This window comes from Odocoileus virginianus, chromosome 3, assembly GCF_023699985.2.
Source record: "Odocoileus virginianus isolate 20LAN1187 ecotype Illinois chromosome 3, Ovbor_1.2, whole genome shotgun sequence".
In the NCBI taxonomy this organism is placed as follows: domain Eukaryota; kingdom Metazoa; phylum Chordata; class Mammalia; order Artiodactyla; family Cervidae; genus Odocoileus; species Odocoileus virginianus.
Window position 1 is genome coordinate 20,539,156 of NC_069676.1, and position 27,287 is coordinate 20,566,442.

The 27,287-nt window shown below is 35.2% G+C and overlaps 1 protein-coding gene and 1 long non-coding RNA gene across 9 annotated transcripts in view; one reads left to right on the forward strand and one right to left on the reverse strand.

Annotated features, from left to right (window-relative positions):
• The window catches only part of RAPGEF6 (Rap guanine nucleotide exchange factor 6), a 226,566-nt gene that overhangs the window by 61,142 nt on the left and 138,137 nt on the right, over positions 1 to 27,287 (forward strand). For 6 of the 7 annotated variants that reach the window (XM_020900686.2, XM_020900691.2, XM_020900664.2 and 3 more), the window contains exons 5-6: positions 527 to 596; positions 22,625 to 22,768. In XM_020900686.2, the coding sequence (XP_020756345.1) occupies positions 527 to 596; positions 22,625 to 22,768 (214 nt within the window). The remainder of the gene's footprint in view (positions 1 to 526; positions 597 to 22,624; positions 22,769 to 27,287) is intronic. The other variant, XM_070465065.1, reaches the window with a different exon arrangement.
• Positions 1 to 27,287, reverse strand: part of LOC110141787 (uncharacterized) — a 63,193-nt gene that overhangs the window by 5,041 nt on the left and 30,865 nt on the right. The gene's annotated exons all lie outside the window — the stretch shown is intronic.

The window sequence follows — 27,287 nt, forward strand, 5'->3', positions numbered from 1 at the left end:
AGTTTTGGGGCTCCCCTGCTGGCTCAGCAGTAAAGAATGGGTCTGTAATGCAGGAGACCCAGGTTCAATTCCCGGGTTGGGAAGATGCCCTGGAGGAGGGCATGGCAACCCACTCCAGTGTTCTTGCCTGGAGAATCCCCATGGACAGAGGAGCCTGGTGGGCTACAGCCCATTGGGTCACAGGGTCGGACAGGACTGAGCAACTAAGCAGCAGCAGCAAGTGCGGTTTTTCTTTAGTTCAACACATACTAATAGATGTTCAAAATTTGAGATTAGGTAGGTATCTTTTATAATCAGTTTTAGAGACTAGTTAAAGGCAGAATTTTTAAAATAATTATCACACTATGTATTGAGGCCACATATCTGGGCAAGTAAAAGAAGGGGATTTTTTGGTTTGTTTTTAAAAAAATCTCGAAGTGATAGAATCACAATTTTTTGGTTAACATCTAAGTTTTTTGGTTCATTTTTTTTCTGTATTGATAAATTTTATAACCTTTGCTAAAGAAATATTTTTCTGTTTTTATAGTTTTGGTAAGCAGTTTGGAGGAAAAAGAGGATGTGATTGTCTTGTGTTAGAGCCTTCAGAAATGATTGTGGTAAGAACTTTAACAAATGTTGAATTCCTTTTTGTTATGCTTCACTTTCAACTTTAAATGTAGTAATCTGTTAAATACTCAAAAAGGTTCCATTAATGTGACTTTTTAAATGTTTTACTAAGTAGCATCAAGCCATATATATTTATACATACCTAGTTTGATGCATTTTCATCCACTTTGAATATTTTTTCTGATTCTTGAGAGAATTTGAAACACAATGCAGTTATATATAAAGTATTACCAATTTGATAATTCCTTTACTGCATTCAACAGAAAATTTAAATAAGAGCTCTGAAAGGGAACTCTGATTTTCCTATTCAATATAAGTAATAATCTTTGAGCATCCGTGTTCTGTACCCTGGACTTGAGAGAAAGAAATAGAAGAAAAGAAACACAATTATATCCAAGTAAGAAATGGTTTACATTTTAATATTTTAAGAGTATATTTAAGGAATAGTTCTTTACTTTTTCTCAAGAAAGCTAGGTAGTTAATTTAATTTTAGAAAATAAGACTTTTTTCCTTCACCATTTGAAGAATCCAGAACACAGCTCTTTTTTACCTTGTTCTGAGATGACCTTACTAGAAAACAGCTGATACTGAATGGATGCTTTGTCCTGCTAGCATCTCATGTAGATGATCATGTCATCTGATTTGATTTAAACTATTGAGAAATGAGGTTGAATTCTTAATGTAGCCTTAAAACTAAACTACTTTTTTATTTCATGGTGTTATAGTCAGATTGACATCTTCAGGTAGATTCTGTGATCTCTTTGCCAAATTGGGTCATCTACGTTATCATGAGCTTAGTGTCCTAAATTTCACTAATTTAGCAACTGGATTTTAAGCTCCTAAAAGGCTGAGATCAGTTTTTATTCTGGTTGTGTCTTCGATAGTATTGCAGAGTACTTCTCACATAGTAAATAAATAATCAGTAAATTTTACTGGTTGTCAAGTTTGTTCAAGGCTTAGACTATGTATTTGTATTATGTTTATTTTCTTTAAGTGTTGGTATACATGGCATATCTATTAAGGCTTCAGAACTCTTTCTTTTAAATAAGTGCATTGAGAGACATGGCAGGAAAACTGCTTCAGGCAGTAGGGTTTTCTCATTTATTTGTGATGTGTATTTCTCATGCTTTATGGAAAAAGAATGGTGCTTTTGCCATAGTGTTTTCATATGCAGTTGACCCTTAGAAAACATGGATTTGAACTGCTCAGTCCACTTACACAGGTATTTTTCAGTAGTAAATTCTGCAATACTACAGTCTGGTTGGTTAAATCCATGTATACAGAGGGCAGGCTATAAGTTATATGTGGATTAAGCAACACCTTGTACATACTTCTGTTTTACTGTGGTTAAATACACTTAAGATGAAATTTACTGTCTTAGCCATTTTTAAATGTAGAGTTCAATTTATTAAGTTAATTATTAAATTTATATCTTTTAATTTTCATTTTGAATTAAAGGGAAGAATTGTACTTCTCTTGCCCCAAGCCTGGAGTTAACCTTTTCTGTGAGGAGATCTGTTTGCTCTTAGTGGAAAGCAGTATTGAGAAGCCAAGATCTGGCAGCTGACTGTCTTCATTGCTTCAGGTGCCTCAGTGCTTGTAAACCCTTTCAGTGAACAGAGCGAGAAAATACACATCTGAGTGTATTTGTATACACACTTACATATACACCTCTGTATTTACTTCTTCTATATCTATCTATTAAAACCTAGAGTTAATTCTCATATTCTCTTTTGTTTATTTGTACCTTCTTTCACTAAATGGTGAGAAACTTGGTCCATTACCACCAAAATATTTACTTAAGACAGTTTTTAAATTGCTTGCTCATAACAGTGTAGAAAACACCACTAGCTAGAGTATTAACATTTATACATACACTTATTTTAAGTGTACAATTTATTGATATTACAAATGTATGCCACTCATAACCTATCTCTCTATCAAAATATAAAATATTTGCATCACCTACCTTACAAAGTAAGGAAATATTCAGAGAATTATAGGGGCCTTGCAGAAGGACAGAGAAAGGCCAGTGGGAGAACTAGATTAAAGGATCTCCCTTTGGCCACATACGGGACTGTGAGAATCCAAATAAAATGCGTAGTAACTGATTGTACCCTCCTGTATAATAAAGAGTTTATAAGTTCTAATATTTTGAATGAATGAAAAGGAGAATTTCTTCCTGATAGTCAAATGCCAACTAATATGTCTTAAAGGAATGATTAAGTTACAAAATAATGAATGAATGCTAAAACTTGTCACTAATGTTTGTTGAGAAACGGGATACTTACATAATCTCATTTTATCTCCCCACAAATCATTTATGAAGGGAAAATTACCAATTTTTGATGGGTAAACAGAAGGATATGACACCATCACTGTAACAAAAACTATTGCTACTGCCGTCAGTATAGGCATAACATGATACCATACTGCTCCTGATACAGTGCACTGAAGAGGACAGAACATCATCTCTGAGAAGTATGCCTGCTGGAAGTGCATGCCTGAAACTAATCATTAAGAAATATCAGATAGACCCAAAAAAAAGACATTATTCAAATTGTTGGCTTATATTCTTCAATGTCAAGAAACATCATAGAAAGACTGAGAAACTGTTTCATGTTGAAGGAGAAAAAAAAGATATAACTAGATGGAATGCTTTTTATCTTGCATTAAATCTTGGAGGCAGGAGAGGGTTGTAGCTGTAAATGATGATGTTGGCACAGTTGAGATTTGAACCTGGCCTGTGGTCAGTGGTCCTCAATCTTTTTGGCACCAGTTTCGTGGGTGACAATTTTTCAGCCACTGGGGTGGGTGGTGATGGTTTTGAGATTATTCAAACTCTTTACATTTATTGTACACTTTATTTCTCTTAATACATCATCTGCACCTCAGATCATCAGGCATTAGATGCCAGAGGTTGGGGATACCTGGATTAGATACTGTTGAATTTCCTGTTTTTGATTATTTTGGGGGGATTGTGTAAGATAAAGTCTTTATTCTAAGGAAATACATGTTGACACATTTTAGGGTCAAGAATCACTTTCTCTTCAATTTATACTCAGTGTTTCAGAAAAACAAAAACTATGTGCAAGTATACAATTTAAAAAATCACCCAAAAAGTCACATCAACTGTATATATTTATGATTGGTAATTTTTTAATTCCATAACTCTTACCTTATTGATGAGCAGCATAGGTAAAAATGCATTATAAGTAATAGGAGAAAATAATCTAAAATAATATTAGGATTTTTCTTTCTGAAGTTTTTGAGGATTTTATTTTCATTGCACCATTTGATGAGTCTTTTTTTTCTTTTTTTTTTTTTTAGTTTTTCACTACTGTTACATCCTTTGAAATACAAAATTGTACTTAATGTTTTGTAACAGTACAGATCTTTGATACCTCAGTGTATCTTTTAGGTGAAATTATTTACAGTTCATAAAAATGCTTGGTCCCAGTGTGTACTTGGACGAATGTACATATGTACATATGTATTTGGTCTGAGTATACATAAGTAACATGTTACTATTTTGACAAGTTCTATCAAATGGTTTTATTATGTATATATTTCTACAAATGTTGTGAGTAACCGCTGGTGATTGGGAATGCCTATTTCTGAACACCTTCCTTATTAACTGAGAGGTTAGTAATCCCAATCTGACACATAATAATGAAATCTTAATTTGTGCATATTATCATATGTTTTATGGAAGGCTTATTTTTATTATCCATGTCTCTTGCCAGTTTTTCTACTAGGATTACTCTTTGTGTTCATAAGAACTTTTTATTACTATAAAAATGAACACTTTTGTCATAAGAGGTGGTTTATCATTTTATAACTAGTCTAAAGTGAATTTTGCTCCGTAAAGAGGTTCTCTCAGGGTTACTTGAGATGCTGTCTCCTGGGCTTGAAGTCCTAAAAATTCCTGCCAAGTAAAACATAACAAAAAATTAAGTTGAATTTTGTGTCTATTAACAATTTTTTTTTAAATCTGTTGAGTTTTTTCCGTCTTACAACTTTTTGGTTTGGAGTCATATTAGAAAGACCTTCTGATGACAGGATTATTGAAGTTTTTTTTTTTTTTTTTTTTTGAAGTTTTAAAATCTGTATTGCTTTATTTAATTTTATCAGTTCACTGTTTTAATTAAACTTTTAAATCTTACTTCTTCTGGGCAGCTGAAGACAGTGGTAAACACTTAACTACCTGTCTCCAAATATTTCCTCCAAAAACAATGTAGTACTAAAAGAAGGGTGTAAGAAATCTACGCACAAACCATTGTCACAACACAAGTTAAAACCAGAGGATGCTCAAACTTGAAAATAATTGTAAATATAAAGAGAGAAATCACCAGTTCCCAGCTTGTTATCTCTCACACTTAATCTCTACTCCCAACCTTCCAGCAAAACTTTATGATGAGTAAAGGCCAACCATCCAGATCCATAGAAAACCCAGAAAATGGAAACTAGCAAATGGAGAAATGGTTGGCCTACACTGCAAGAAGACTAATTCTACACTAAGTGCAAAATATGTGTGTACATATGCATATGTCAGAACAAAAACTACATTATTTAAAATTATGAGTAATTTGCAGAATAGTCATCTACATGCAGAGTTCAGGATTAAGAGAAAAGGTTTTAAAAAGGGAACAAGCTGCCTTTGGCATTTAAGTGCTGAAGAAGCACATGAGTAAATTTTAGGTTCCTGCAAGCCGAAGTGAACACAAAATCAGGCTTTGCAACCTCTTCTTCCACTAGCAAAATGAAAAAAATAGCTTAAAATAATCTGTCATTAAAAATATTTGACAAAAGTTAGTGTGCTTAGTCACTCAGTCATGTCTGACTCTTTGTGACCCCATGGACTATACAGTCCATGGAATTCTCCAGGCCAGAATACTGGGGGTGGGTAGCCTTTCCCTTCTCCAGGGGATCTTCTCAACCCAGGGATGGAACCCAGGTCTTCTGCGTTGCAGGTAGATTCCTTACCAGCTGAGCCACAAGAGAAGCCCAAGAATACTGGAGTGGGTAGCCTATCCCTTCTGCAACAGATATTCCCAACCCAGGAATCAAACCAGGATCTCCTGCATTTCAGGCAGATTCTTAACCAATTGAGCTATCAGGGAAGCCCGTTTGACAAAAGAAGTGCTATTAAATGAGGGATTTCATAAGACATTCTAGTATCACAAAAAGGTAAAAAAGGAAACTTGATAAATCTATGTACTATAAAAATGATAATTTTTACGTGTCAGCTAAGAAAAAGATTCTCCCCATCCTAGTCATGCAGATGAAAAGTGTGGCCGCACTCCAGACAGAATTAAATATATTCAGTCAACTAACAGGATATTGAAAAACAAAAAGCATGTAGAATCAAAAATTTAAAAACCCAAGAAAAGAAAATGCTCCCCCTCCCCCTCCAAAAAAAGAGTAGAAAGAGTATGAATTTAGTAAGGAATGGATAACAAATCTTTTAGGAAAAAATGAATTATAAGGTTCCCCCAGGGAAAATCAAGTCAAATGAAAATTTAATAAGGTGTATCAAAGAAGGTCAGGAAAGAGCCAAGTAAATGAAAAGAACACACAGAATAAAAGTGTCAGAAATACTGTTACTTACGTGAGAGAGCAAATAAACCATCTCACTACAAAAATATTAACTATGTGACATGGAGCTGTTAGCTAAAGCTGTGGTGGTAATCACCTTGTAATATGTAAATGTATCAACAGTGTTGTACACTTTAAGCTTATACATTGTTCTGTTAGTCTTGAAACTGGAAAAAAGTGTCAGAGAAAATAGTGTGAGAAATAATTGTAAGAAACGAAAACAATACAAGGATCAAAGGACATTTAAAAGGGTTAAGTACAGAAGTAATCCTAAAATAAAAACACAGGTCTTCCTAGGTACCAAAAAATATTTTTTTATTAAAAAGCAAGAAATACCTGTTTCTCAGAGAAATAAGTGTAACAAAATACACCTAAAAACGTTATCACAGAATTGAGACTGAAAATAGATTAGTCATACCAATAAATGTGAATGTGCTTAATCCACCTTAGGGCTACATCTTGAAAATTTTAAACCTATCAAACAACTTTCTGTCAAAGGATAAGTGAATACACACTGAAATGATAGAATTTGCAAAATAACCCTAATAAAAATATATCAACCTATGGAATACAATAAGTATCAACCTATGGAATATATCTAAAAGTGGTCAGAAACTAAAGAGAATAAAAAGACAATGAACCAACTCTCAGGAGATCCAGATATTAGAACATATGGACATTTTCGCAGAAGATTAGAAAATATAAAATGAAAAAATCCCAAACTCTACACTTGAATCATAACTGAAAATAAAATCTCATCTAGGTTAAAGAGAAGGTAAAACTTAGCTGACTAGAGACTTAGGGAATTAAATGATAATCAGGAAGAAGATAAGAGTCGCCTCTTTAAACAAAATAGTGTTTTGAACTGGACAGGTCCACTTACATGTATATTTTTATTTTGTGCATACTACAGTACTACATGATCCACAGTTGGTTGAATCTGTGGATATCAGAGCTAAGGACACAGAGGACCAGCTGTAAAGTTATACACAGATTTTAAACTGCATGGAGGGTCAAGTGCTACTATGCCCCACAATGCTGAAGGGTCCACTGTGTACAGGTCCAAGGAAAAAGAAAATATAATGGAATATAGGAGATAGGCAATAGAGTGAAAACATTGTTTTGGTTTTTTTTTTCCCCTCATTTTATTTTCTGGACTGATTTTTTAAAACAGTGAAATATAGTTGATTTTACAATTAGTGCTATATAACACAGTGACACAGTTATACATATATACATTCTTTTTCATATTATTTTCCACTGTGGTTTATTGTAGAATATTAAATACAGTTCTCTGTGCCATACAGTAGGACCTTGTTGTTTACCCATTCTACATGTACCAGTTTGTATCTGCTAATCCCAAACTCCAAGTAATCCTTCTCCCATTGCTCTCCCCCTTGGCAACCACCAGTCTATTCTTTATCTGTGATTTTGTTTCTGTTTCATAGATAAGTTTATTTGTGTCATATTTTAGGTTCTGTAAGTAAGTGATATCATATGGTATTTGTCTTTTTCTTACTGACTTCACTTAGTATGATAATCTTCAGTTGTATCCATGTTACTGCAAATGGCATTATTTTCCCTAAGACACAACAATATTGAAATTAGGTCAGTTAGCAACCGTACTATGGTGTCTTAAGTGCTCAAGTGAAAGGAACTGTTGTACATCTCTCACATTAAATCAAAAGCTGGAAATGATTAAGCTTAGTGAGGAGGGCATGTTGAAAGTTAAGATAGGCTGAAAGCTAGGCTTCTTGTGCCAAACACCTAGCCAAGTTGTGATGGCAAAGGACAAGTTCTCAAGGGAAATGAAAAATCTTTACAGTGAACATAGGAATGGTAAGAAAATGAAACTGCCTTATTGCTTATAAGGTGAAAGTTTTAGTGGCCTGTAGAGAATATCAAACCAACTATGACATTCCTTTAAGCCAAAACATAATCTAATGCAAGGTCCGAGCTGTCTTTAATTCTGTGAATTCTTCTTTTAGCTAAAAGGCTAGAAGAAGTGAGAAAGCTGCAGAAGATATGTTTGAAGCCAGCAGAGGTTGGTTCATGAAGTTTAGGGAAACAACACTCTGCATAATAGTTATATAGAATACATCTGCTTTTCAAGTATACATGGAATATTTTTAAAAGTTGACCATAGGTGGAACATCAAGCTCAAAAAAGATTTTAAATTTTACAATTGATAGTTTTTGACCACTGTGGAATTAATTTAAAAAACAATTACAAAAACAGAACTGCAACAGAATACAACTTTTGAAATTTAGGAGTGTGTATTAAATCACTTGTCAAAGAAGAATCGCTGTGAAAATGAGAAAATATTTTTAGCGGAATGAAGATGACATATCAAAACGTGGAATTCAGCTTTTATCTTCCTTGCTGAGCAAGAAAGGTAGCATTTAAACCTTAATACTATGAGGATGAAAGGCTGACATTACATGAGTTTTCACATCAGGAAATTAGAGCAGCAAACTATACCAACATAAATGAGAAGCAAAGAAATAATAAAGATAAATATTAATATTAGTGACCTGTCAAGCAGACTTAAGAATCAGCAAAGGCAGAAGTTAGTTCTCCAAAAAGAATAATAAAATTGATAAATCCCTGTCAAAAATAATCAAGAACAAAACAGACATTACATAACCAGTGTCAGGAATAAAAAAAAAATAGTGCTATGGATCTAATGAACTCAAAAAAAAAAGTAGTAAAAGAAAGGATATTATGAATATTTTAAGCAAATAAATTTGAAATTTTAGAGTCAGATTCCTCAAGGTACACACCTTAACAAAACTGGCACACACCCTTACACAAATAGAAAATCTGCAGAATCCAATGTCTAGAAAGAAAACCTGAAATTAAAGACCTTCTCATTTAGAAATTCTGACCCACATGGTTTCACTGATAAATTTTCTAAACATTTAAAGAAGAAATGACACATAAAGTCTAACAGAAAACAGAGAAAAATTGAATATGTTTCCTTAGCCCAGTTTAATTTTTTTAAATTGAAATATTGGTGACATATAACATTGTGTAAGAGCCCAGTTTAATTTTGAAAGCAAAACCTAGCAATATTACTCAAAAGGAATATTGCAGGTCATTTTTTGGAAATGAAAGTATATTTTAAAATCTTCAAATGTTAGAAAATGAAATCCTAGTGATACATATATATGTACATATCATGGCAAAGTTAAATTTATTTCCAGAGTTGTGGGATTGATTTAGTATTTGAAAATCAGTGTGATTCATTATATTAATATCTTTAGGGAAAAGAGTGAGATGATCATCTCTATTAATACAAAGAAAAATCACTTGATAATACTCAAAAGTTCATTCATGAGGACTTTTAAAACGTAGCAAGCTAGGGAAAGAGGGAAACGTTCAGAACCTTATTAAAAGTATCCGCACAAACCCTGCAGTAAACATTCAAAACCTTCTCCTGGCACTTGGGAATATGTTAGAGCTCACCAATTCCAAATCCAATGTCTAAAAAAAACCTTGTAAGAGTGCATTTCGGCAAGCGGAAAAAGATATGAAATGAAAATATAGAACTGTCACAAATGATGTGATTTGCATATAGAAAATCGAAAACTGCATGTGAACTCTAGAAATTAATCATTTCAGCAAGGTCTTTCAGTACTTGTTCATACACAGAAATCAATTCTATTTTATTTATGAGTAATAAAATATTAGAAACAGAATTTAGTAAGCACTTATGTCAAAACATCCATATACATCAGAATAATTCTAACCAAAGTATAGAAGATCTCTATACAGAAAACCATAAAAAAAATTTGGGCTCTTCCTTAGCTCTGAATTAATTGAAAGAATCAATTTTTGTGATATAAATTGTCTCCATATTGATATAAAATTCAGTATAATCCCCATGAAAATCCCAGCAGATTGTTTTATGGAGATTAAGAAACTGACCTGACATAAAATTGGGTTGACCAAAAAGTTTGTCTGGGTTTTCCCATAATGTTCCCATAATGTCTTACAGAAAAACTCGAACTTTTTCGCCAACCAAATATTTATCAGGTAATCATTTCAACAATGATTGTATTTAATCCTGAGCTTCCCAGGTGGCACTAGTGGTAAAGAACCTGCCTGCCGGTGCAGGAGATAAAAGAAACACATGTTCAATCTTTGGGTCTGGAAGATACCTTGGAGTGGGGCATGGCAACCCACTCCAGTATTCTTGCCTGTAGAATCTCATGGACGGTGGAGCCTGGTGGGCTACAGTCCGTAGGGTTGTAGAGTCAGACACAACTGCAGCGACTTTGCACGCACACATGCATGCATATATAATATGTTAGCATAAACCAAACAAATTTTCAGAGACTTTGCTTTTAAATACTCTCAAAAACCAAAAAAATTCAACTTGAACAAAAAATGAGATGCCACCTCCTCAAATAAAGAGGACCTTTATCATTCATAAAGGTATTTCTTTTCCTTAAATTATCTTATAAATTTAATTAGATTCTAATGAAAACTACCATCAGAATGGTGGTTGTTTTGTGCCTAATGCATCTGAAACAATAAAAAAGCAAGGGCTTGAACAAACCTGAGAAAGATGAGCTCTTTCATGGAACCTAGTAAGTTTTAAAAATAGTTATAATAATTCAGAAAAAATTTAAAAAATGTACTCTTTAAAAAACCAAGTGAATTTAATATATGTAAAATAGTTGGCTTAATTCTACCGGGAATTTTTATTTCTGGTGACTTTGTTGTTGTTCAGTTGCTCAGTTATGTCTGACTCTTTGCGACCCCATGGACTGCAGCATGCCAGGCTTCCCTGTGTTTCAGTCACTCCTGGAATTTGCTCAGACTCACGTCCATTGCGTCGATGATGCCTTCCAGCCCTCTCATCTTGTCATCTCCTTCTCATCCTGCCCTCAGTCTTTCCCAGCATCAGTCTGTTCCAATGGGTTGGGTCTTTGTGTCCAGTGGCCAAAGCATTGGCGCTTCAGCTTCAGTCCTTCCAATGAATATTCGGTTTAATTTCCTTTAAGATTGACTAGTTTGATCTCCTTGCAGTTCAAGGGACTCTCAAGAGTCTTCTCCAACACCGAAAGCATCAATTCTTCAGTGCTCAGCCTTCTTTATGGTCCAGTTCTCACATCTGTACATGACTACTGGAAAAACCATAGCTTCGAATATATGGACCTTTGTGGGCAAAGTGATGTCTCTGCTTTTTAGGATGCTGTCTAGGTTTGTTACAGTTTTTCTTCTGAGGAGCAAACATCTTCTAATTTCACGGCTGCAGTCACCATCTGCAGTGATTTTGGAGCCCAAGAAAATAAAAGTCTGTCATTGTTTCCATTTATTCCCCATCTGTTTGCCATGAAGTGATGGGACCAGATGCCGTGATCTCTGTTTTTTGCATGTTGAGTTTTAAGCCAGCTTTTTACTCCTCTTTTGCCTTCACCAAGAGACTTTTTAGTTCCTCTTCACTTTGTGCCATAAGGGTGGTGTCATCTGCGTATCTGAGGTTATTGTTATTTCTCCTGGAAATCTTGATTCTAGCTTTGCTTCATCCAGCCTGTCATTTCGCATGATGTAGTCTGCTGACTTTAAAAGACAGTATTTTGTCCATGTCTTTTTAATGGGGTATCCATGAGGAGAGAAGGAGTCAGTAGTTTAATTTTTAGTAGTAAGGGCAATATTATAGAATATTTTTATATGTGTCTGTAGAGACACATAATTATGTGTGTCACATGTAATTATAGTTAATATATACATAAATTTATAAATGATCCATACATAACATCATTGGGAACCAGGATTATGTAGTATCAGGAAATTGATGGTAATGTTAATATGGTTAAAGCTATTACATATGTAAATACAACATACATGTGTATAGTATGAAGAGAAATGATTTGTCATTAAGATAACATTTAATTGGATGTAATTCAATTTACAAATTATAATTAATATAATACAGTTAATAACATATATATTATGATCTTTCAGAGTCATTTTCCCCCAATGACTAAGTAAAGCTATAGGGCAAAATTTGAATATAATGTATCATCATTTGTCTTAAAATTATTTCCCAAGTTGGTTCACTTTATGAAAAAGTGTGTTTCTTAGGGCTGTTCATTGAAAAGTAGTTTTAGTAATTCTTTGTGGCTATAAGAGTGATTCCAGATTATGGTCAGTAAATGTTATTTCCCCACTAAAATGATACTGTGAAAGTGAAAGTTGTTCAGTCGTGTCCGACTTTGTGACCCCCATGGACTATACAGTCCATGGAATTCTCCAGTCCAGAATACTGGAGTGGGTAGCCTTTCCCTTCTCCAGGGGATCTTCCCAAACCAGGGATCGAACCCAGGTTTCCCACATTGCAGGCAGATTCTTTACCAGCTAAGCCACCAAGGAAATAATAGATTATATCCCATGTGAAGTAGAAACTGTAGTAGGCTAGCAATTAGTGTCAGAAAGCAAAGAAGTACCAAAAAACTATGGAGAATTGTCAGAAGTTTGTAACTTAAAAGGGATAGCTTGACTATCAAAAAATAGTGTTAAAATTTTTTAGCAGAAAGTGAGTGTTAGTCGCTCAGTGGTGTCTGACTCTGACCTCTTGGACTGTAGCCGGCCAGGCTCCTCTGTCCATAGAATTCTCCAGGCAAGAATACTGGAGTGGGTTGCCATGCCCTTCTCCAGGGGATCTTCCCAGTCCAGGGGTCGAACCTGGGTCTCGCACTTTGCAGGCAGATTCTTTCCTGTCTCAGCCACCAGGGCAGCTTTTAGCAGCAGGGGATGTTGAAATTGATTAAAGCCGTTTTCCTACATTTGTTACAGTGATCTGTGCTTTTTTCTCCTTTGATCTCTTAATATGATTAGTAATAGATTTTTATAATAGTAAACTACCCTTTGTAATTGTACTACTTAAAGGCTGTGGTGTAATTTAACAGACACAAATCCCATAACACAGGCCATGACTGTTAATGGTAGCACTATTTTCAACATTTAGGAGTCTGTTTTTAGTGATGGGGAATGTGTTGTGCTTAGTTGTTAAAGTCGTGTCCGACTCTGTGATCCCATGGACTGCACTCTGCCAGGCTCCTCTGCCCACGGGATCTCCCAGGCAAGAATACTGAAGTGAGTTGCCATTTCTGTCTCCAGGGGGTCTTGCCGACTGGGAGGTCAAATCTGCATCTTCTGCACTGGCAAGTGGATTCTTTACCACTGCCCAGGAAAGCCCCTTACATAACCAGTAAAGGTTTGACCAGAGCTATTTGTTATATTTTTTCTGCTCTTCTAGGCTTAACTTGATAACTGAATTTAGGATTCTTGCATTCATTATTTTGTAATGAGATGTTACCTTGTGATTTAATTTCTAGGACTCTCTTTTCATTTATGTATCCAGATTCTGTGGGCCTTGGGGCTTCAGAGGTGGCTTAGTGGTAAAGAATCTGCCTGCTAATACAGGAGACTTTGGTTAGATCCCTTGGTCGGGAAGATCTACTGGAGAAAAAAATGGCAACACACTGCAGTATTCTTGTCTGGAAAACCCCATGGACCAGAGGAGCCTGGAGAGCTACAGTCCATGGGTTGCATAATGTTGGACATATATTAGCAACTGAACAGCAACAGTTCTGTGGGCCTTACTACTTGAAGGCTGTTAACTCTTTTTTTGCATTTGATGGAAGATTTATTTTTTTAACCCGAAAAGATTCTTCCATTTACATCCATTGTAATTGCTGACAGGTTTGGGTTTACTTTTACCACATTATGTCATTTGTATATATTCTATTTTTTTTCTCTTCTTATTTTTGCTCTCTATGTAAGATAGTATGTTCTTTTTTCCACTCTCAACTCCCTCCCCCGGTACTCTGTTAGATACAGTGTATTTGCTCTATTTTCAAGCTAATTCTAGGCTACTTAAAAATAACTAAATAAGTTAGCAAAGTTGATCAAAGGTTATTACTGGTGACTATTAACAAAACATAATTGCTTTTGACCAGTGTTTTAGTAATACTTACTGATTTCACAAGTTTTGTCTTTTAGTAATATTTTATGCAGTCTTTGTTTGCTCAGTTTAACCATGTATTTAACGTTTCTTTGCTTTTAGTTATTTCTTGAATTTGAGACCTTATTTACGGTACCATTTGTGTTACATCTTGAGGCACATCCTTTAAATTTTTCTTTAAAAAAGGGGTTTTGTTGGTAAACATTTCAGCTGGGTATATTGTTTTTCTCTTTTTCTTTCTTTTGCCTGAAAATAGCTTTATTTTGTATTATTCTTAAGGTTTATTTTGCTATGAATGCACTTTTAGGAGAAAAATCATTTTTTTATCAACAGTCAATGTATACTGTTTTCTGGTATCCATTGTTTTTTGAGAGGTCAGTTATTATTTTAATTGCCTTTCCTTTATAGCTGATCTTTGTTTCTCTTCTGGCTGCACTGAAAATCTGTTTATCTTTTCTGTGTGAATTTGCAGTTGTAGTTTCTAAGTGTCAGCGAGTGTATTCTCCTCGGTTCTGTCTCGTCACAACAAAGATTTGAAGTGACATTAAAGGCCTTGGTGCGTCACAGCTCTTGGGTCTTGTATAGACCACGTTATAGCTCTCAGGTCTCGAACAGACCGTGTTATAGCTCTTAGACAAATCAGTGTTACAGCTCTATTTTATTTAGAAAATAACAGGAGAATCCATCCTCCAGGCGTGAAGGCATGCCGAGCCAAAGACTCGAACCAGCGCGCAAGAGAAAGAGCGAGAGCCCTTTGGCTCCTCGTTTTGTGTGTTTTCCTCCCCCTGGGCCTGCCTGATGTAAATTGGGCTAGCCAGGAGTGCTGTTTGTTCTACCTGAGGTCCTCACTCGTGTCCTCGCACCTTGCTTTGTTCTATTTTCTCGGGCTTTTCCCTTCCCTGTCTTTTAGCCACCGCCATTTTGGACTCCTGTTTCCTATTCTAACTACCTAACCTAATGTACTGCTTCAGATTTGCTGGAGAGTTTTGGGCTGTTTTGTTTTTTACTTTGGCTGTGCTAGGTCATTGTCGTGGCACAGGGGCTTCTGTAGTTATGGAGCACTGGCTCCAGAGCGTGTGGTCTTAGTTACCCCAGAGCGTGTGGTCTTAATTGCCTAACCAGTGACTAAAACCCACATCCCTGTGCTCGAAGGTGGATTCTCAACCACTGAACCACCGGGAAGTCCCTTTCTTGGACAGTTTAGAATAACTTAGTAAAAATAATCTCAGTTATTTTCTCTTTGGACATCATCTTCATTTTTCTGTTATCACTTGTTGGACATCATTTTTCTATTATCACCTTCTTGACCTTTGTTTAAATATGTTAAGTATTTTCAGCTAATTCTCTATATTAAGATTTTTTTCTTCTTTTTCATCTCATTCTGACTTTGTACTCCGCACTATTTTTTAGCTCTGTTTCACTAATTCTCTGTTTAGTTAGATCTTAATGTCAACTTAAAAAACACACAATGTGAGAGTTTCAAGTTAAGTTTTATTTGGGCAAAGCGAGGACTATAAGCCAGGAGATAGCACCTCAGATAGCTCTAAGAAACTGCTCCAAAGAGGCAGGAAGGAAGGTCAGTATGTTTGTGATTTGGGTGAAGGGAGAATACATGCAATCAAGCATGTGTTTTTGTGGAGAAGCTTTCTGCTAGTCATGAGGAGACTAGCTCCTAGTCTCCTAGAGGAGCTAGTCTGAAGCTCTTCATGAAGGATGTTATGAATTGGGCTCATAAAATTGGTTCCTGTAAGTATCTGACTATCTAACCACCTATTCTGCTTCATTTTTCTTTTTTACTTTCTCTCTTTCACTTTGGGTGATTTCTGTTGACTTGATTGCATCAGGTCTAGTGATCAAAGGCATTCTTCATCTTTAGTACCACGTTTTTGTTTCTGATACTTTCATTTTGCTCTAATACCTTTCTTATGTCTGTTCCATCTGTCTAGTTATATTGTCCACATTTTCTGCTGAACCATTACCATATTAATTATAGTAAATTCTGTCTGATGTTGATCTGGGTCTTTCTTAATTTTCATCGATTGCTCTGTTGATTGTCTCTTGTCAGTGGATTAAGTATTTTTTTTTAATTCTTTTTATTTTTATGTGAGTTACTGTTTTGTATTTGATAACAAATATTGTGTATTAGGGCAGTAAAGACAGAAGGTAGATAGTGTTTAGGCCTGGAGAGGAACACATCTCTTCTGATAGAAGCGAGTTAGGTCAGTAGTTTCAATTTTCTCTACTGTTACTTTTGTGTTCAGGGCTGAGACTGGTTTTTTGAAAAACTTTTCTGAGTGTTCCTGTTCCACCCTCACCTTTAGGCCTTCTCTGTGCCCTTGTGTTTCAGACAGGATATATCTCCATGTTCTCATCCTTCTTTCTAATGTAGACGGCTATTTCTTGTTACTCACTATTTGCTAGCCTGGTGGTGGGGAGGGAGGGCACTTGGGGAGGATTTTTTTCTTTTTTTTTTCTGGTCTTTATCTGTTTGGATGCTATTTATAATCTCTGGCTCATTTTCAAGTTTTTTTTTTTTTTGTTTAAAGTTGTTTTTTTCTTTATCATAGCTTTATATTTTCTGATACTTTCAATATATTGGAATATTTGCAGATGTGATTCTGCTACCTTTTCTGTCCATAGTTGTTCATCATGTCTCTTAGGTTTTGTTGTAGTTGAGGTTGGTTTTTTTTTCTTTCTTTCTGTTTTTAGTTTTGGGGTTTTCGTAGGGGGCAGTTATTTGTGACTTCATGTGTCTTGAACTTTTACGTGTGGGGATTCTTTGAGGTTTAGGTTAAAGTTGCATTCTTGCAAAGAGGTTTTAGATTTATTTTTGTCTCTTGCATGTATGTATGTTTTTTGTCCTAAAATTCTTTGAGTTTTCTTATACACTTAAAGTATAATGAGTTAAAACTATAGACCTGCGTTAAGGATGGCCTCTGTCTTGAATTTCCCCCACCCTCAGCAGGTCTTTTCTCAGTGCCAAGCAGTTTTTCTTCCTCTCCCTTCTGCAGGATAGACTTAAACCTTGCAGTGAGGATGTAGCTCTTAGAGATGAGTGAGTCTCTTATGTATTCCCTGTCTTTAGTGGATTCTCTAACCATCAAAGTGGAAAGTCTTGCCTTTAAAGTTGAGAAATCATCTGGTAGGTTGGGTCTTTGTTGCTAGCCTACTTCCTGGCATTTTGCCTTCACTTCATTCTTTGCATTTGGATTCCTACTTTTGTGCCATTTCAGTATGTGTTTACAAGATTTCACTTTTTAAATCTAATCTCACATTTCAGTTTTATTCAGTGAGAGTTTAATCTTTTATACATTGTTTGCTGCTTTCTTTTCATTTGGTACTTTCCCCCATATTTTTGAGGCTTAGAAACTCCTTTCCTAGTTTTAATTTGCTACTATTTCTGTCTTGAAAATCCTTTATCATTTAAATCACTGTTTTTGCTGGATAAGTGGTAGATATTAAAAGATCTAAGAATCATTACACTGGAATTTCACCTAAATAATCTAGCATATCCTGTGGGACAGAATGGTATGAAGGCAATGAACTTTTTAGTCACAGTTTTTTGAATTGTTACTCATCCATTTGTGTGAAATGAAAAGTTTTATGAGGCTCTATACCATCTGTTAACAGAAAGAGTAGCTATGTTGTCAGCCTTAAAGGATATAACTTATAGTTTCTGATACTTGGCCTAGTGTAGTGATTTAGTAAATAAGATCATTTTTTAGAAGAGGAATTGAATCTCTAAGAGGTGACATGTATTTGCTACCTGTACAAAATTCTGTAGTTTTGAATTAGACTGCCAACCCCTGTGTCTTCTGGATTATATCTTTCAGAAAAGTAATATTCAGCAAGTTATTCTGCCTGCCTGTGTATTTGTTGAGTATCTTACGTATACTTGAAAGGGCTTAAAATCTTTAGGGAGAAAGAAAGAATTTAATGCCCATCTTGGGAAACATTTTTAATAAGTGAGCAAAGATAAATATAAATATAATGCAGTTTTTATACTAGAGAACTTGTAGTGAGGTGGGCTTATCTAATAATTACAGCTAATATACTTAGTGCTGTATAAGGGGTGGTACCTTCTTGGGAAAGAGGTAGGGTTAGTTGAACTGGGTTACAAGGTATATATAACTTGCCAAGATTTTAGCAGAGGAGGAATGACTTTCAGGCAGAAATAATACAAATGAATGCAAAGGCCTGAAAGCAGTCCTATTTATGAGAACTCTGGGTTGTGTACATGTAGTAAGCCAGTCAGAGGAGTGTCTCCTGTGGTTATTAAAGAGATGGCAGTTGAGATGTTCTTACATGATCGGTGTTATTTCAGCATATGAAGATAAAATGGATAGGATAACAGAAACTGACATAGGTAAAGTTGCTTAGCAGGATGTAAGTTACTTATGTATCAGTTCAGTTCAGTCGCTCAGTCATGTCTGTTTCTTTGCGACCCCATGGACTGCAGCATGCCAGGCCTCCCTCTCTGTCATCGACTCCCGGGATTTATTCAAATTCATGTCAATCAAGCCGGTGATGCTGTCCAACCATCTCATTCTTTATCATCCCTTCTCCTCCCACCTTCAATCTTTCCCAGCATCAGGGTCTTTTCAAATGAGTCAGTTCTTTGCATCAGATGGCTAAAGTAGGGAACCATGAATAGTCACAGTGGCTTGACTGCTACTTACTCCTGAACACTCACACTGAAAACATAACAGTTTAGACATTGATTTTTTCTGAGAAATCGTCAGGAAGTTTTGCATATCTCATTGGAGCTTCTATGTGAGAGGATTTTTTGTGGGGAGGAGGATGTGGGAGCAGTTTCTCCAGACTTCCCTTGTGTAAGATAAAGTGCTAAAAATATTTCAGCAGTGGAGCAAATATGGCTTGGGATATCAAATGTAATAGTGTAAAATTTATTTGGTATCCATTAGAGGTCCATTGTAGCATTTTGAACAGTGGATGACATACTGTTTTATCTAGGTGATTTACCTGACCGTGCCAGATGGAATTGGAGAAGATCATGACAGAAGCAGTAAGTTTAGGACTGAAGTGATTAAGGCTTGACTAAGGAATGATGGTAGTGGGAATGAAAAAAAAGGCATCATGAAAGGAATTTCTAAAAAACCAAAAGAAATGATTGAAGATAAGATTTGGAAGACAAGCAGAGGAGTTGGAAATGTTGAAATTTCATTCTTGAATGACTAGGAAATTTTTGATATCAGCAAGTGATAAAACATTAGCAGGAGAAGTAATTGTGGGAAAAAGCTGAAATTGTTATTTGTTATTGAATGTGAGGTTAATTACAAGTCTACTTTAGAACATGTCAGTATGCCTCTGTAAAAGTGATTTTTTTAAATTACGGTGTAATTTGTAATTTTTAGTAGATAGGCAAGGTAGTCTTTTTCTTTCCTTCCAGTTTTATGGGATAATAATAAATATTTTTTATCCTTCCAGTTTTATTTATTGTATATATATAAATTTATACAATTTATATACAGCACTGTATAAATTTAAGGCATAATTATTTGACTTACATCATGAAGTGATAAAGCACAATAAATTTAGTGACCAACCATCATCTCATGTAGCTAGAAAGTTAAAGAAATAGAAAAAAATGTTTTTCTTGTGATGAGAATGCTTAGGATTTACTCTTAACAGCTTTCATACATAACATGTGTGTCACTCAGTTGTGTATGATAGTGTTTATTTATCATATTGACATTACATCCCTAGTACTTATTTGTCTTATACCTGGAGGTTCCTCCTTTTCTTTTTCTTTTTTTAAATCTATTTATTTTAATTGGAGAATAATTAAAATATTGTGATGGGTTTTGTCATACATCAGTGTGAATCAGCCATAGTTACACATGTGTCCCTTCCACCTCCCCCCAGCCTTCCCTCCAGGTTGTCACAGAGGGCTGGCTTTGGGTGCCTTGCGTCATACATCAGACTCACAGTGGCTGTCTGTTTTACATATGGTAACATACATGTTTCAGTGCTATTCTCTCAAATCATCCCACCTTCTCCTTCTCCCACCGAGTCCAAAGATCTGTTCTCTATATCTGTGTTTGCTTTGCTACTCTGCATGTAGGATCATTGGTACCATCTTTCTCGATTCCATATATATGCCTTAATTTACAATATTTGTCTTTCTCTTTCTGACTTGCTTCACTTTGTTTAATAGTCTCTAATTCATCTGCCTCATTAAATCTGATTCAAATGTGTTCCTTTTTATAGCTTTTGAGTAATATTCCTTTTGCATTCTCATCCTTTTGAGTAATATTCCATTTTGTATATGTATGACAACTTCCTTACCCATTCATCTGCTAGTAGACATCTAGGTTGCTTCCATGTCCTAGCTATTGTAAATAGTGCTGCAGTGAACATTGGGATACATGTGATGTGTCTTTTCCAATTCTGGTTTCCTCAGGGTATATGCCCAGTAGTGGGATTGCTGAGTTTTGTGGTAGTTTTATTCCTATTTTTTTAAGGAAACTTCATACTGTTCTGCATAGTGGTTTTATCAGTTTGCATTCCCACCAGCAGTGTAAGAGGGTTCCCTTTTCTCTACAGCCTCTCCAGCATTTATTGTTTGTAGACTTTTTGATAATGGCCATTCTGACCAGTGTGAGATGATTCCTCACTGTGGTTTTGATTTGCATTTCTCTAATAATAAGTGATGTTGAGCATCTTTTCATGTGTTTATTGGTCATCTGTATGTCTTTTTTGGATAAGTGTCTGTTTAGGTCTTCTGCCCACTTTTTTGATTGGCTTGTTTGTTTTTCTGTTACTAAGCTGCATAATCTGCTTGCATATTTTGGAGATTAATTCTTTGCAGATGTTTCCATTGTTACTATTTTCTCCCATTCTGAGTGCCATCTTTTCACCTTACTTATAGTTTCCTTTGTTGTGCAAAATTTGTTAAGCTTAATTAGGTCCCATTTATTTGTTTTTATTTCCATTACTGTGGGTTGTGGGTCATAGAGGATCTTGCTGTGATTTATGTCAGAGAATGTTCTGCCTATATTTTCTTCTAAGAGTTTTATAGCTTCTAGTCTTACATTTAGGTCTTTAACCCATTTAGAGTTTATTTTTGTGTATGGTGTTAGATAGTGTTCTAATTTCATTGTTTTATATGTAGTTCATCAGTTTTCGGAAAACCACACCACTAGTTGAAGAAACTCTCTTTTCTCCATTGTGTATTTTTGCCTCTTTTGTCAAAGTTAAAGTGTCCATAGGTGCAAGGATTTATCTCCATGCTTTCTGTTTTGTTCCATTTGCTCTATTTTTCTATTTTTGTGCCAGTACCATACTGTTTTGTTGACTGTAGCTTTGTAGTATAGTCTGAATTTAGGAAGGTGGATTCCTCCAGTTCTGTTCTTCTCCCCTCAGCCCTCGTCTCTAGGAACCACAAATCTGATCTATTTTACTGTGAGTTTGTTTGTTTTTGAAGTATAATCAACCTAAAACTCTTTAAGTTGAACTAATCTAAGTGTTAGGTTAGTTCTCTTACCCAAAGTAGTGATTTGGTATTTCTGTACATTTTAAAATAATCACCACAATAAGTCCTATTACCATCTGTCACCATACAATGTTATTACATATTTATTGACTGTATTCTTCACCCTGTGCATTTCATATCCATGAGTCATTTACTTTACAGCTGGATGTTTGTAGTTGTTAATATCCCTCACCTATCTATCCTTCCCCTCCTCCCCTCCCTTGGCAATGTAGTCTTGTATCAGTGGCATAAGTTTTCAAAACAGGCTTGTATTCTAGATCACCTTTAATAAGTATCACTGTTATGAGACTGGGAAGTCACTGATCTTTTTGGATTTTCCCTTGTTCACCTTTAAATTGGAAATAGTAATACCTGATTACAGGGCAGTTGTGTAAACTGTTTAGTATAATGTATATGAATGCTGGCCTAAAGCCCTCAGTAAAGGTTAGTTTTCCCTTCCTCCTTAGAAGATGCCAGCCTTATTTACTCTTGACTGTTTTCACACATTAAGATGGACGTCAAAGAATAACACGTAAAGCATTTTTGTTTCATTGGTTAGCAGTTCACTGAAGGCATAACCATAATTGTTTGCTAAATATGTGTATAACAAGGCAGTTTGTAATTAGACTAACTCAGATGTTGTGATTATTGAATGTGTAGGTGTAGTTAACAGCCTTCATTTCTGGTAAGTGACTTACTTAGGAGGATGTATGCTCATGTAAGCAAGAAAGACTATTTCCTGGGAGGAAATTGTGGTCTCCAGATCTTTATAATGTCACCTTTAATCTTTTTGTACTCATGAGCATTGTCCTATATAGACTATTTTCTTGAGGCAGTTTCTTGCTTGAAGTAAATGAAGCCTCCTTATGAGCCTGTTGAAACTACACAGACTGTCAGCAATATGGAAAAATTGGATGTTTAACCAGGAATGTGAACATGTGTTTCAGGTAGAGAATTCCAAAGATAATGAAGATAATATTCTACAAAGAGAAATTCCTGCCAGACAGTCTCGAAGAAGGTTTCGGAAAATTAATTGTAAAGGAGAACGCCAGACTATTACTGATGATGTGGACATTAACAGCTATCTTTCTGTGAGTATATTTAGGAACATTTCATTGATATTCCTTAATGTTCATATATAGTATGAACATACATATTTTTGGTAATATCAGCATATATTTTTGGTAATAAACACTTGGGGCTCTACATATAAAAGTTTGGGGCACATAAAGATATCTGTATAATTTTTTAAAATGTTTCTGCTGTGTTGACTTTAATAGAAATACCAGTGGGGTATTTGTTTTTGTTTAAATGGTGTAAAAGAATTTTTTAAATGTATCTTTCAGACGTGCTTGTGGATTTTCTTACCTTTTTGTTTGCTTGAACAATATGTCCAGAGTGGATGTGTGCCCAGAAAACTCAGAAAATAGACTCATTTGAGAGCCTTTTTTTCTTTTATGCCCTAAGGCATACAAAAGAAATAAAAAATGTCAATTCTTCCCTTCAGGTGTGGGGCAGTTATGCTACTGTATGCTAGTGCAGAAATATATGCAAGTGTTAAAGGTATGTTTTCACAGGCAAATACTGAAAGATGATAAAATAAACAACTTCCATAAAACCAGAAAATCTTTTCAAGTCTTTAATATTGAAATGATAGATACCGCTTTTCAGATTGAAAAGTATTGAGTTGGCCAAAAAGTTTTTTCTGGATTTCCCATATGATCTTACAGGAAAAACTTGAACAAACTTTTTGACTAACGCAATAATTGAATTAAGGAATAAGGATAATTTAAGAAAGAATAAATCCAGGTGTGTTTTATAAGTTTTCAAAGGAAACTCGATCCCTCAAAATATAAAAACAGCCTAGAGATTTAGGGTATCAAAATTCCCAAGGGTATATATTCTTTTGGTTGTCAGAAACAAATTCATTCCATCTTAGAAATAAGGAGGATTATTTAGGGAGTTGTTTGTGTTAAGAGTGTTAAATTTGAGCAGCTGTAAGGATTTAGTTATTATTTGCCTCATTTCTTTGATTGAGCACATTCTGACAACAAACAATAACATATGAAGTAGTCCTCAAATTTTTTATTACATGAAGTTCGTTTCCTGTTTTTATTATTTCATGGTTTTTTTGGGTTTTTTTTTGGCTGTACCATTTAGTTTGCAGATCAGATATTGAACTTGGGGCCTTGGCAGTGAAAGTGTCAAGTCTTAACCACTGGACTGCCAGGGAATTCCCACTTGTTATTTAGTAACTTTCCCTGTCACTAATTAACTTTAGCTAATTCAAGTTGTAATTAAGTTTGGACTTATTACACAAATGATTCTTACCTAATTTTGAAAAATTAAAAATTGATTAGTCCCATCACTCAGTTATGGAACTACTACTGACATTTTGTATATTCTTGGATAGAACTTTTCTGGGTCTTTGTGGTTCCATATGAATTTTAGGATTTTTTTTCCCTAATTCTATGAAGAATTTCCTATGTATTTTGTTAGAAATTACATTAAATCTGTAGACTGCCATTTTAACAATATTAGTTCTTCCACTCTAACAGCGTGAGCTATCTTTCCACTGCTTTGTATCACCTTCATTTTCCTTTATCAGTGTTTTATAGTTATCAATATATAGGTCATACACTTCCTTGGTTAAATTTATTCTTATGTATTTTGCTTTTCTAGCATAATTTTAAACAGGAATTTTTTTCCTTTTTCTTTGATATTTCATTGCTAGTGTAAAGAAATAAAACCAGTATCTGTATTTTAATCTTGTATACTACTACCTTGCCAGATATATTTATTAGCTCTAAAAGGGTTTGTGCCTGAATAATTTAGGGCTCTTTATAGAAAGTATCATGTCATCTGAAAATAGTAACAGTTTTACCTCTTCCCTTCCAGTTTGGATACCTTTTATTTTTTTTCTTGCTTATTTCTATGACAGGGACTTCCAATAGTGTTTTGTCCAGAAGTGGTGAGTGGGCATCCTCATATTATTCCTGAATTTAGTGGGAAGATTTTCAGCTTTTCACTGTTGAGTGTGATGGATTTGTCATAAATGACTCTTTGTTATGTTGAACTGTGTTCTCTCTCTACCCTCTTTGGTGAGAGCTTTTTCATGAAGAGATGTTGAATTTTGTCAAATGCTTTTTTTTCCCATCATATGGTTTTTTTCCTCTCCTTTTGTTTAGTGTGGTATATCACAGTGATTGATTCGTGTATGTTGAACTATCCTTGAAACCCTGAAATGAATCCACCTTCATCGTTCTATATGATCCTTTTTATATATTTTTGGATTTCATTTGCAGATAATTTTTGAGGGTTTTAACATCTCTATTCATCAAAGATATTGGCCTGTAATTTTCTTTTCTTGTAGTGTATTTGGCTGATTTTGATAGCAGTGTGATTGTAGCTTACTACAGTGAATTTGGCAGTGTTCCTTCTTCTATTTTGGAATAGTTAGATAAGGATGGGTATAAGTGTTAGTAGCAGATATCTTTATCAGTATTGATACAGTAGATAATTGGTTTAATGACTACCATAGGAGCTTTATTTCTTTTGTGGGCATTATCAGCAGTTCAGAGAGATCAGGAGGAATCTTTTTTTTAAAAAAAATATTTGATTTATTTATTTGACTACGCCAGGTCTTAGTTGTGGCACATGCATGTTCAGTCTTACTTGTGGCATGTGGGATCTAGTTACCCAACCAGGGATTGAACTTGGGCCCCTTGCATTGGGAGTATGGAGTTTTTAGCCACTGGACCATCATGTAAGTCCCAGAATCATTATTTAAGATAGTGGTGGAAATTGACAGTTTCTTTTTTCCCTTTTTTTTTTTTTAGTTTTTAATTTTTTTTCCATTTATTTTTATTAGTTGGAGGCCAATTACTTTACAGTATTGTAGTGGTTTTTGCCATACATTGACATGAATCAGCCGTAGATTTACATGTATTCCCCATCCCGATCGCCCCTCCCACCTCCCTCTCCACCCGATCCCTCTGGGTCTTCCCAGTGCACCAGGCCCGAGCACTTGTCTCATGCATCCAACCTGGGCTGGTGATCTGTTTCACCCTAGATAATACATGTTTCGATGCTGTTCTCTTGAAACATCCCACCCTCGCCTTCTCCCACAGAGTCCAAAAGTCTGTTCTGTACATCTGTGTCTCTTTTTCTGTTTTGCATATAGGGTTATCATTACCATCTTTTTAAATTCCATATATATGTGTTAATATACTGTATTGGTCCTTATCTTTCTGGCTTACTTCACTGTATAATGGGCTCCATCTCATTAGAACTGATTCAAATGAATTCTTTTTAATGGCTGAGTAATATTCCATGGTGTATATGTACCACAGCTTCCTTATCCATTCGTCTGCTGATGGGCATCTAGGTTGCTTCCATGTCCTGGCTATTATAAACAGTGCTGCGATCAACATTGGGGTGCACGTGTCTCTTTCAGATCTGGTTTCCTCAGTGTGTGTGCGCAGAAGTGGGATTGCTGGGTCATATGGCAGTTCTAGTTCCAGTTTTTTAAGGAATCTCCACACTGTTCTCCATTGCGGCTGTACTAGTTTGCATTCCCACCAACAGTGTAAGAGGGTTCCCTTTTCTCCACACCCTCTCCAGCATTTATTGCTTGTAGACTTTTGGATAGCAGCCATCCTGACTGGCGTGTAATGGTACCTCATTGTGGTTTTGATTTGCATTTCTCTGATAATGAGTGATGTTGAGCATCTTTTCATGTGTTTGTTAGCCATCTGTATGTCTTCTTTGGAGAAATGTCTGTTTAGTTCCTTGGCCCATTTTTTGATTGGGTCATTTATTTTTCTGGAATTGAGCTGCAAGAGTTGCTTGTATATTTTTGAGATTAATCCTTTGTCTGTTGCTTCGTTTGCTATTATTTTCTCCCAATCTGAGGGCTGTCTTTTCACCTTGCTTATAGTTTCCTTTGTTGTGCAAAAGCTTTTAAGTTTCATTAGGTCCCATTTGTTTATTTTTGCTTTTATTTCCAATATTCTGGGAGGTGGGTCATAGAGGATCCTGCTGTGATTTATGTCAGAGAGTGTTTTGCCTATGTTCTCCTCTAGGAGTTTTATAGTTTCTGGTCTTACATTTAGATCTTTAATCCATTTTGAGTTTATTTTTGTGTGTGATGTTAGAGAGTGTTCTAGTTTCATTCTTTTACAAGTGGTTGACCAGTTTTCCCAGCACCAATTGTTAAAGAAGTTGTCTTTTTTCCATTGTATATCCTTGCCTCCTTTGTCAAAGATAAGGTGACCATAGGTGCATGGATTTATCTCTGGGCTTTCTGTTTTGTTCCCATTGATCTATATTTCTGTCTTTGTGCCAGTACCATACTATCTTGATGACTGTGGCTTTGTAGTATAGTCTGAAGTCAGGCAGGTTGATTCCTCCAGTTCATTCTTCTTTCTCAAGATTGCTTTGGCTATTTGAGATTTTTTGTATTTCCATACAAATTGTGAAATTATTTGTTCTAGTTCTGTGAAAAATACCATTGGTAGCTTGATAGGGATTGCATTGAATCTATAGATTGCTTTGGGTAGTATAGTCATTTTGACAATATTGATTCTTCCAATCCATGAACATGGTATA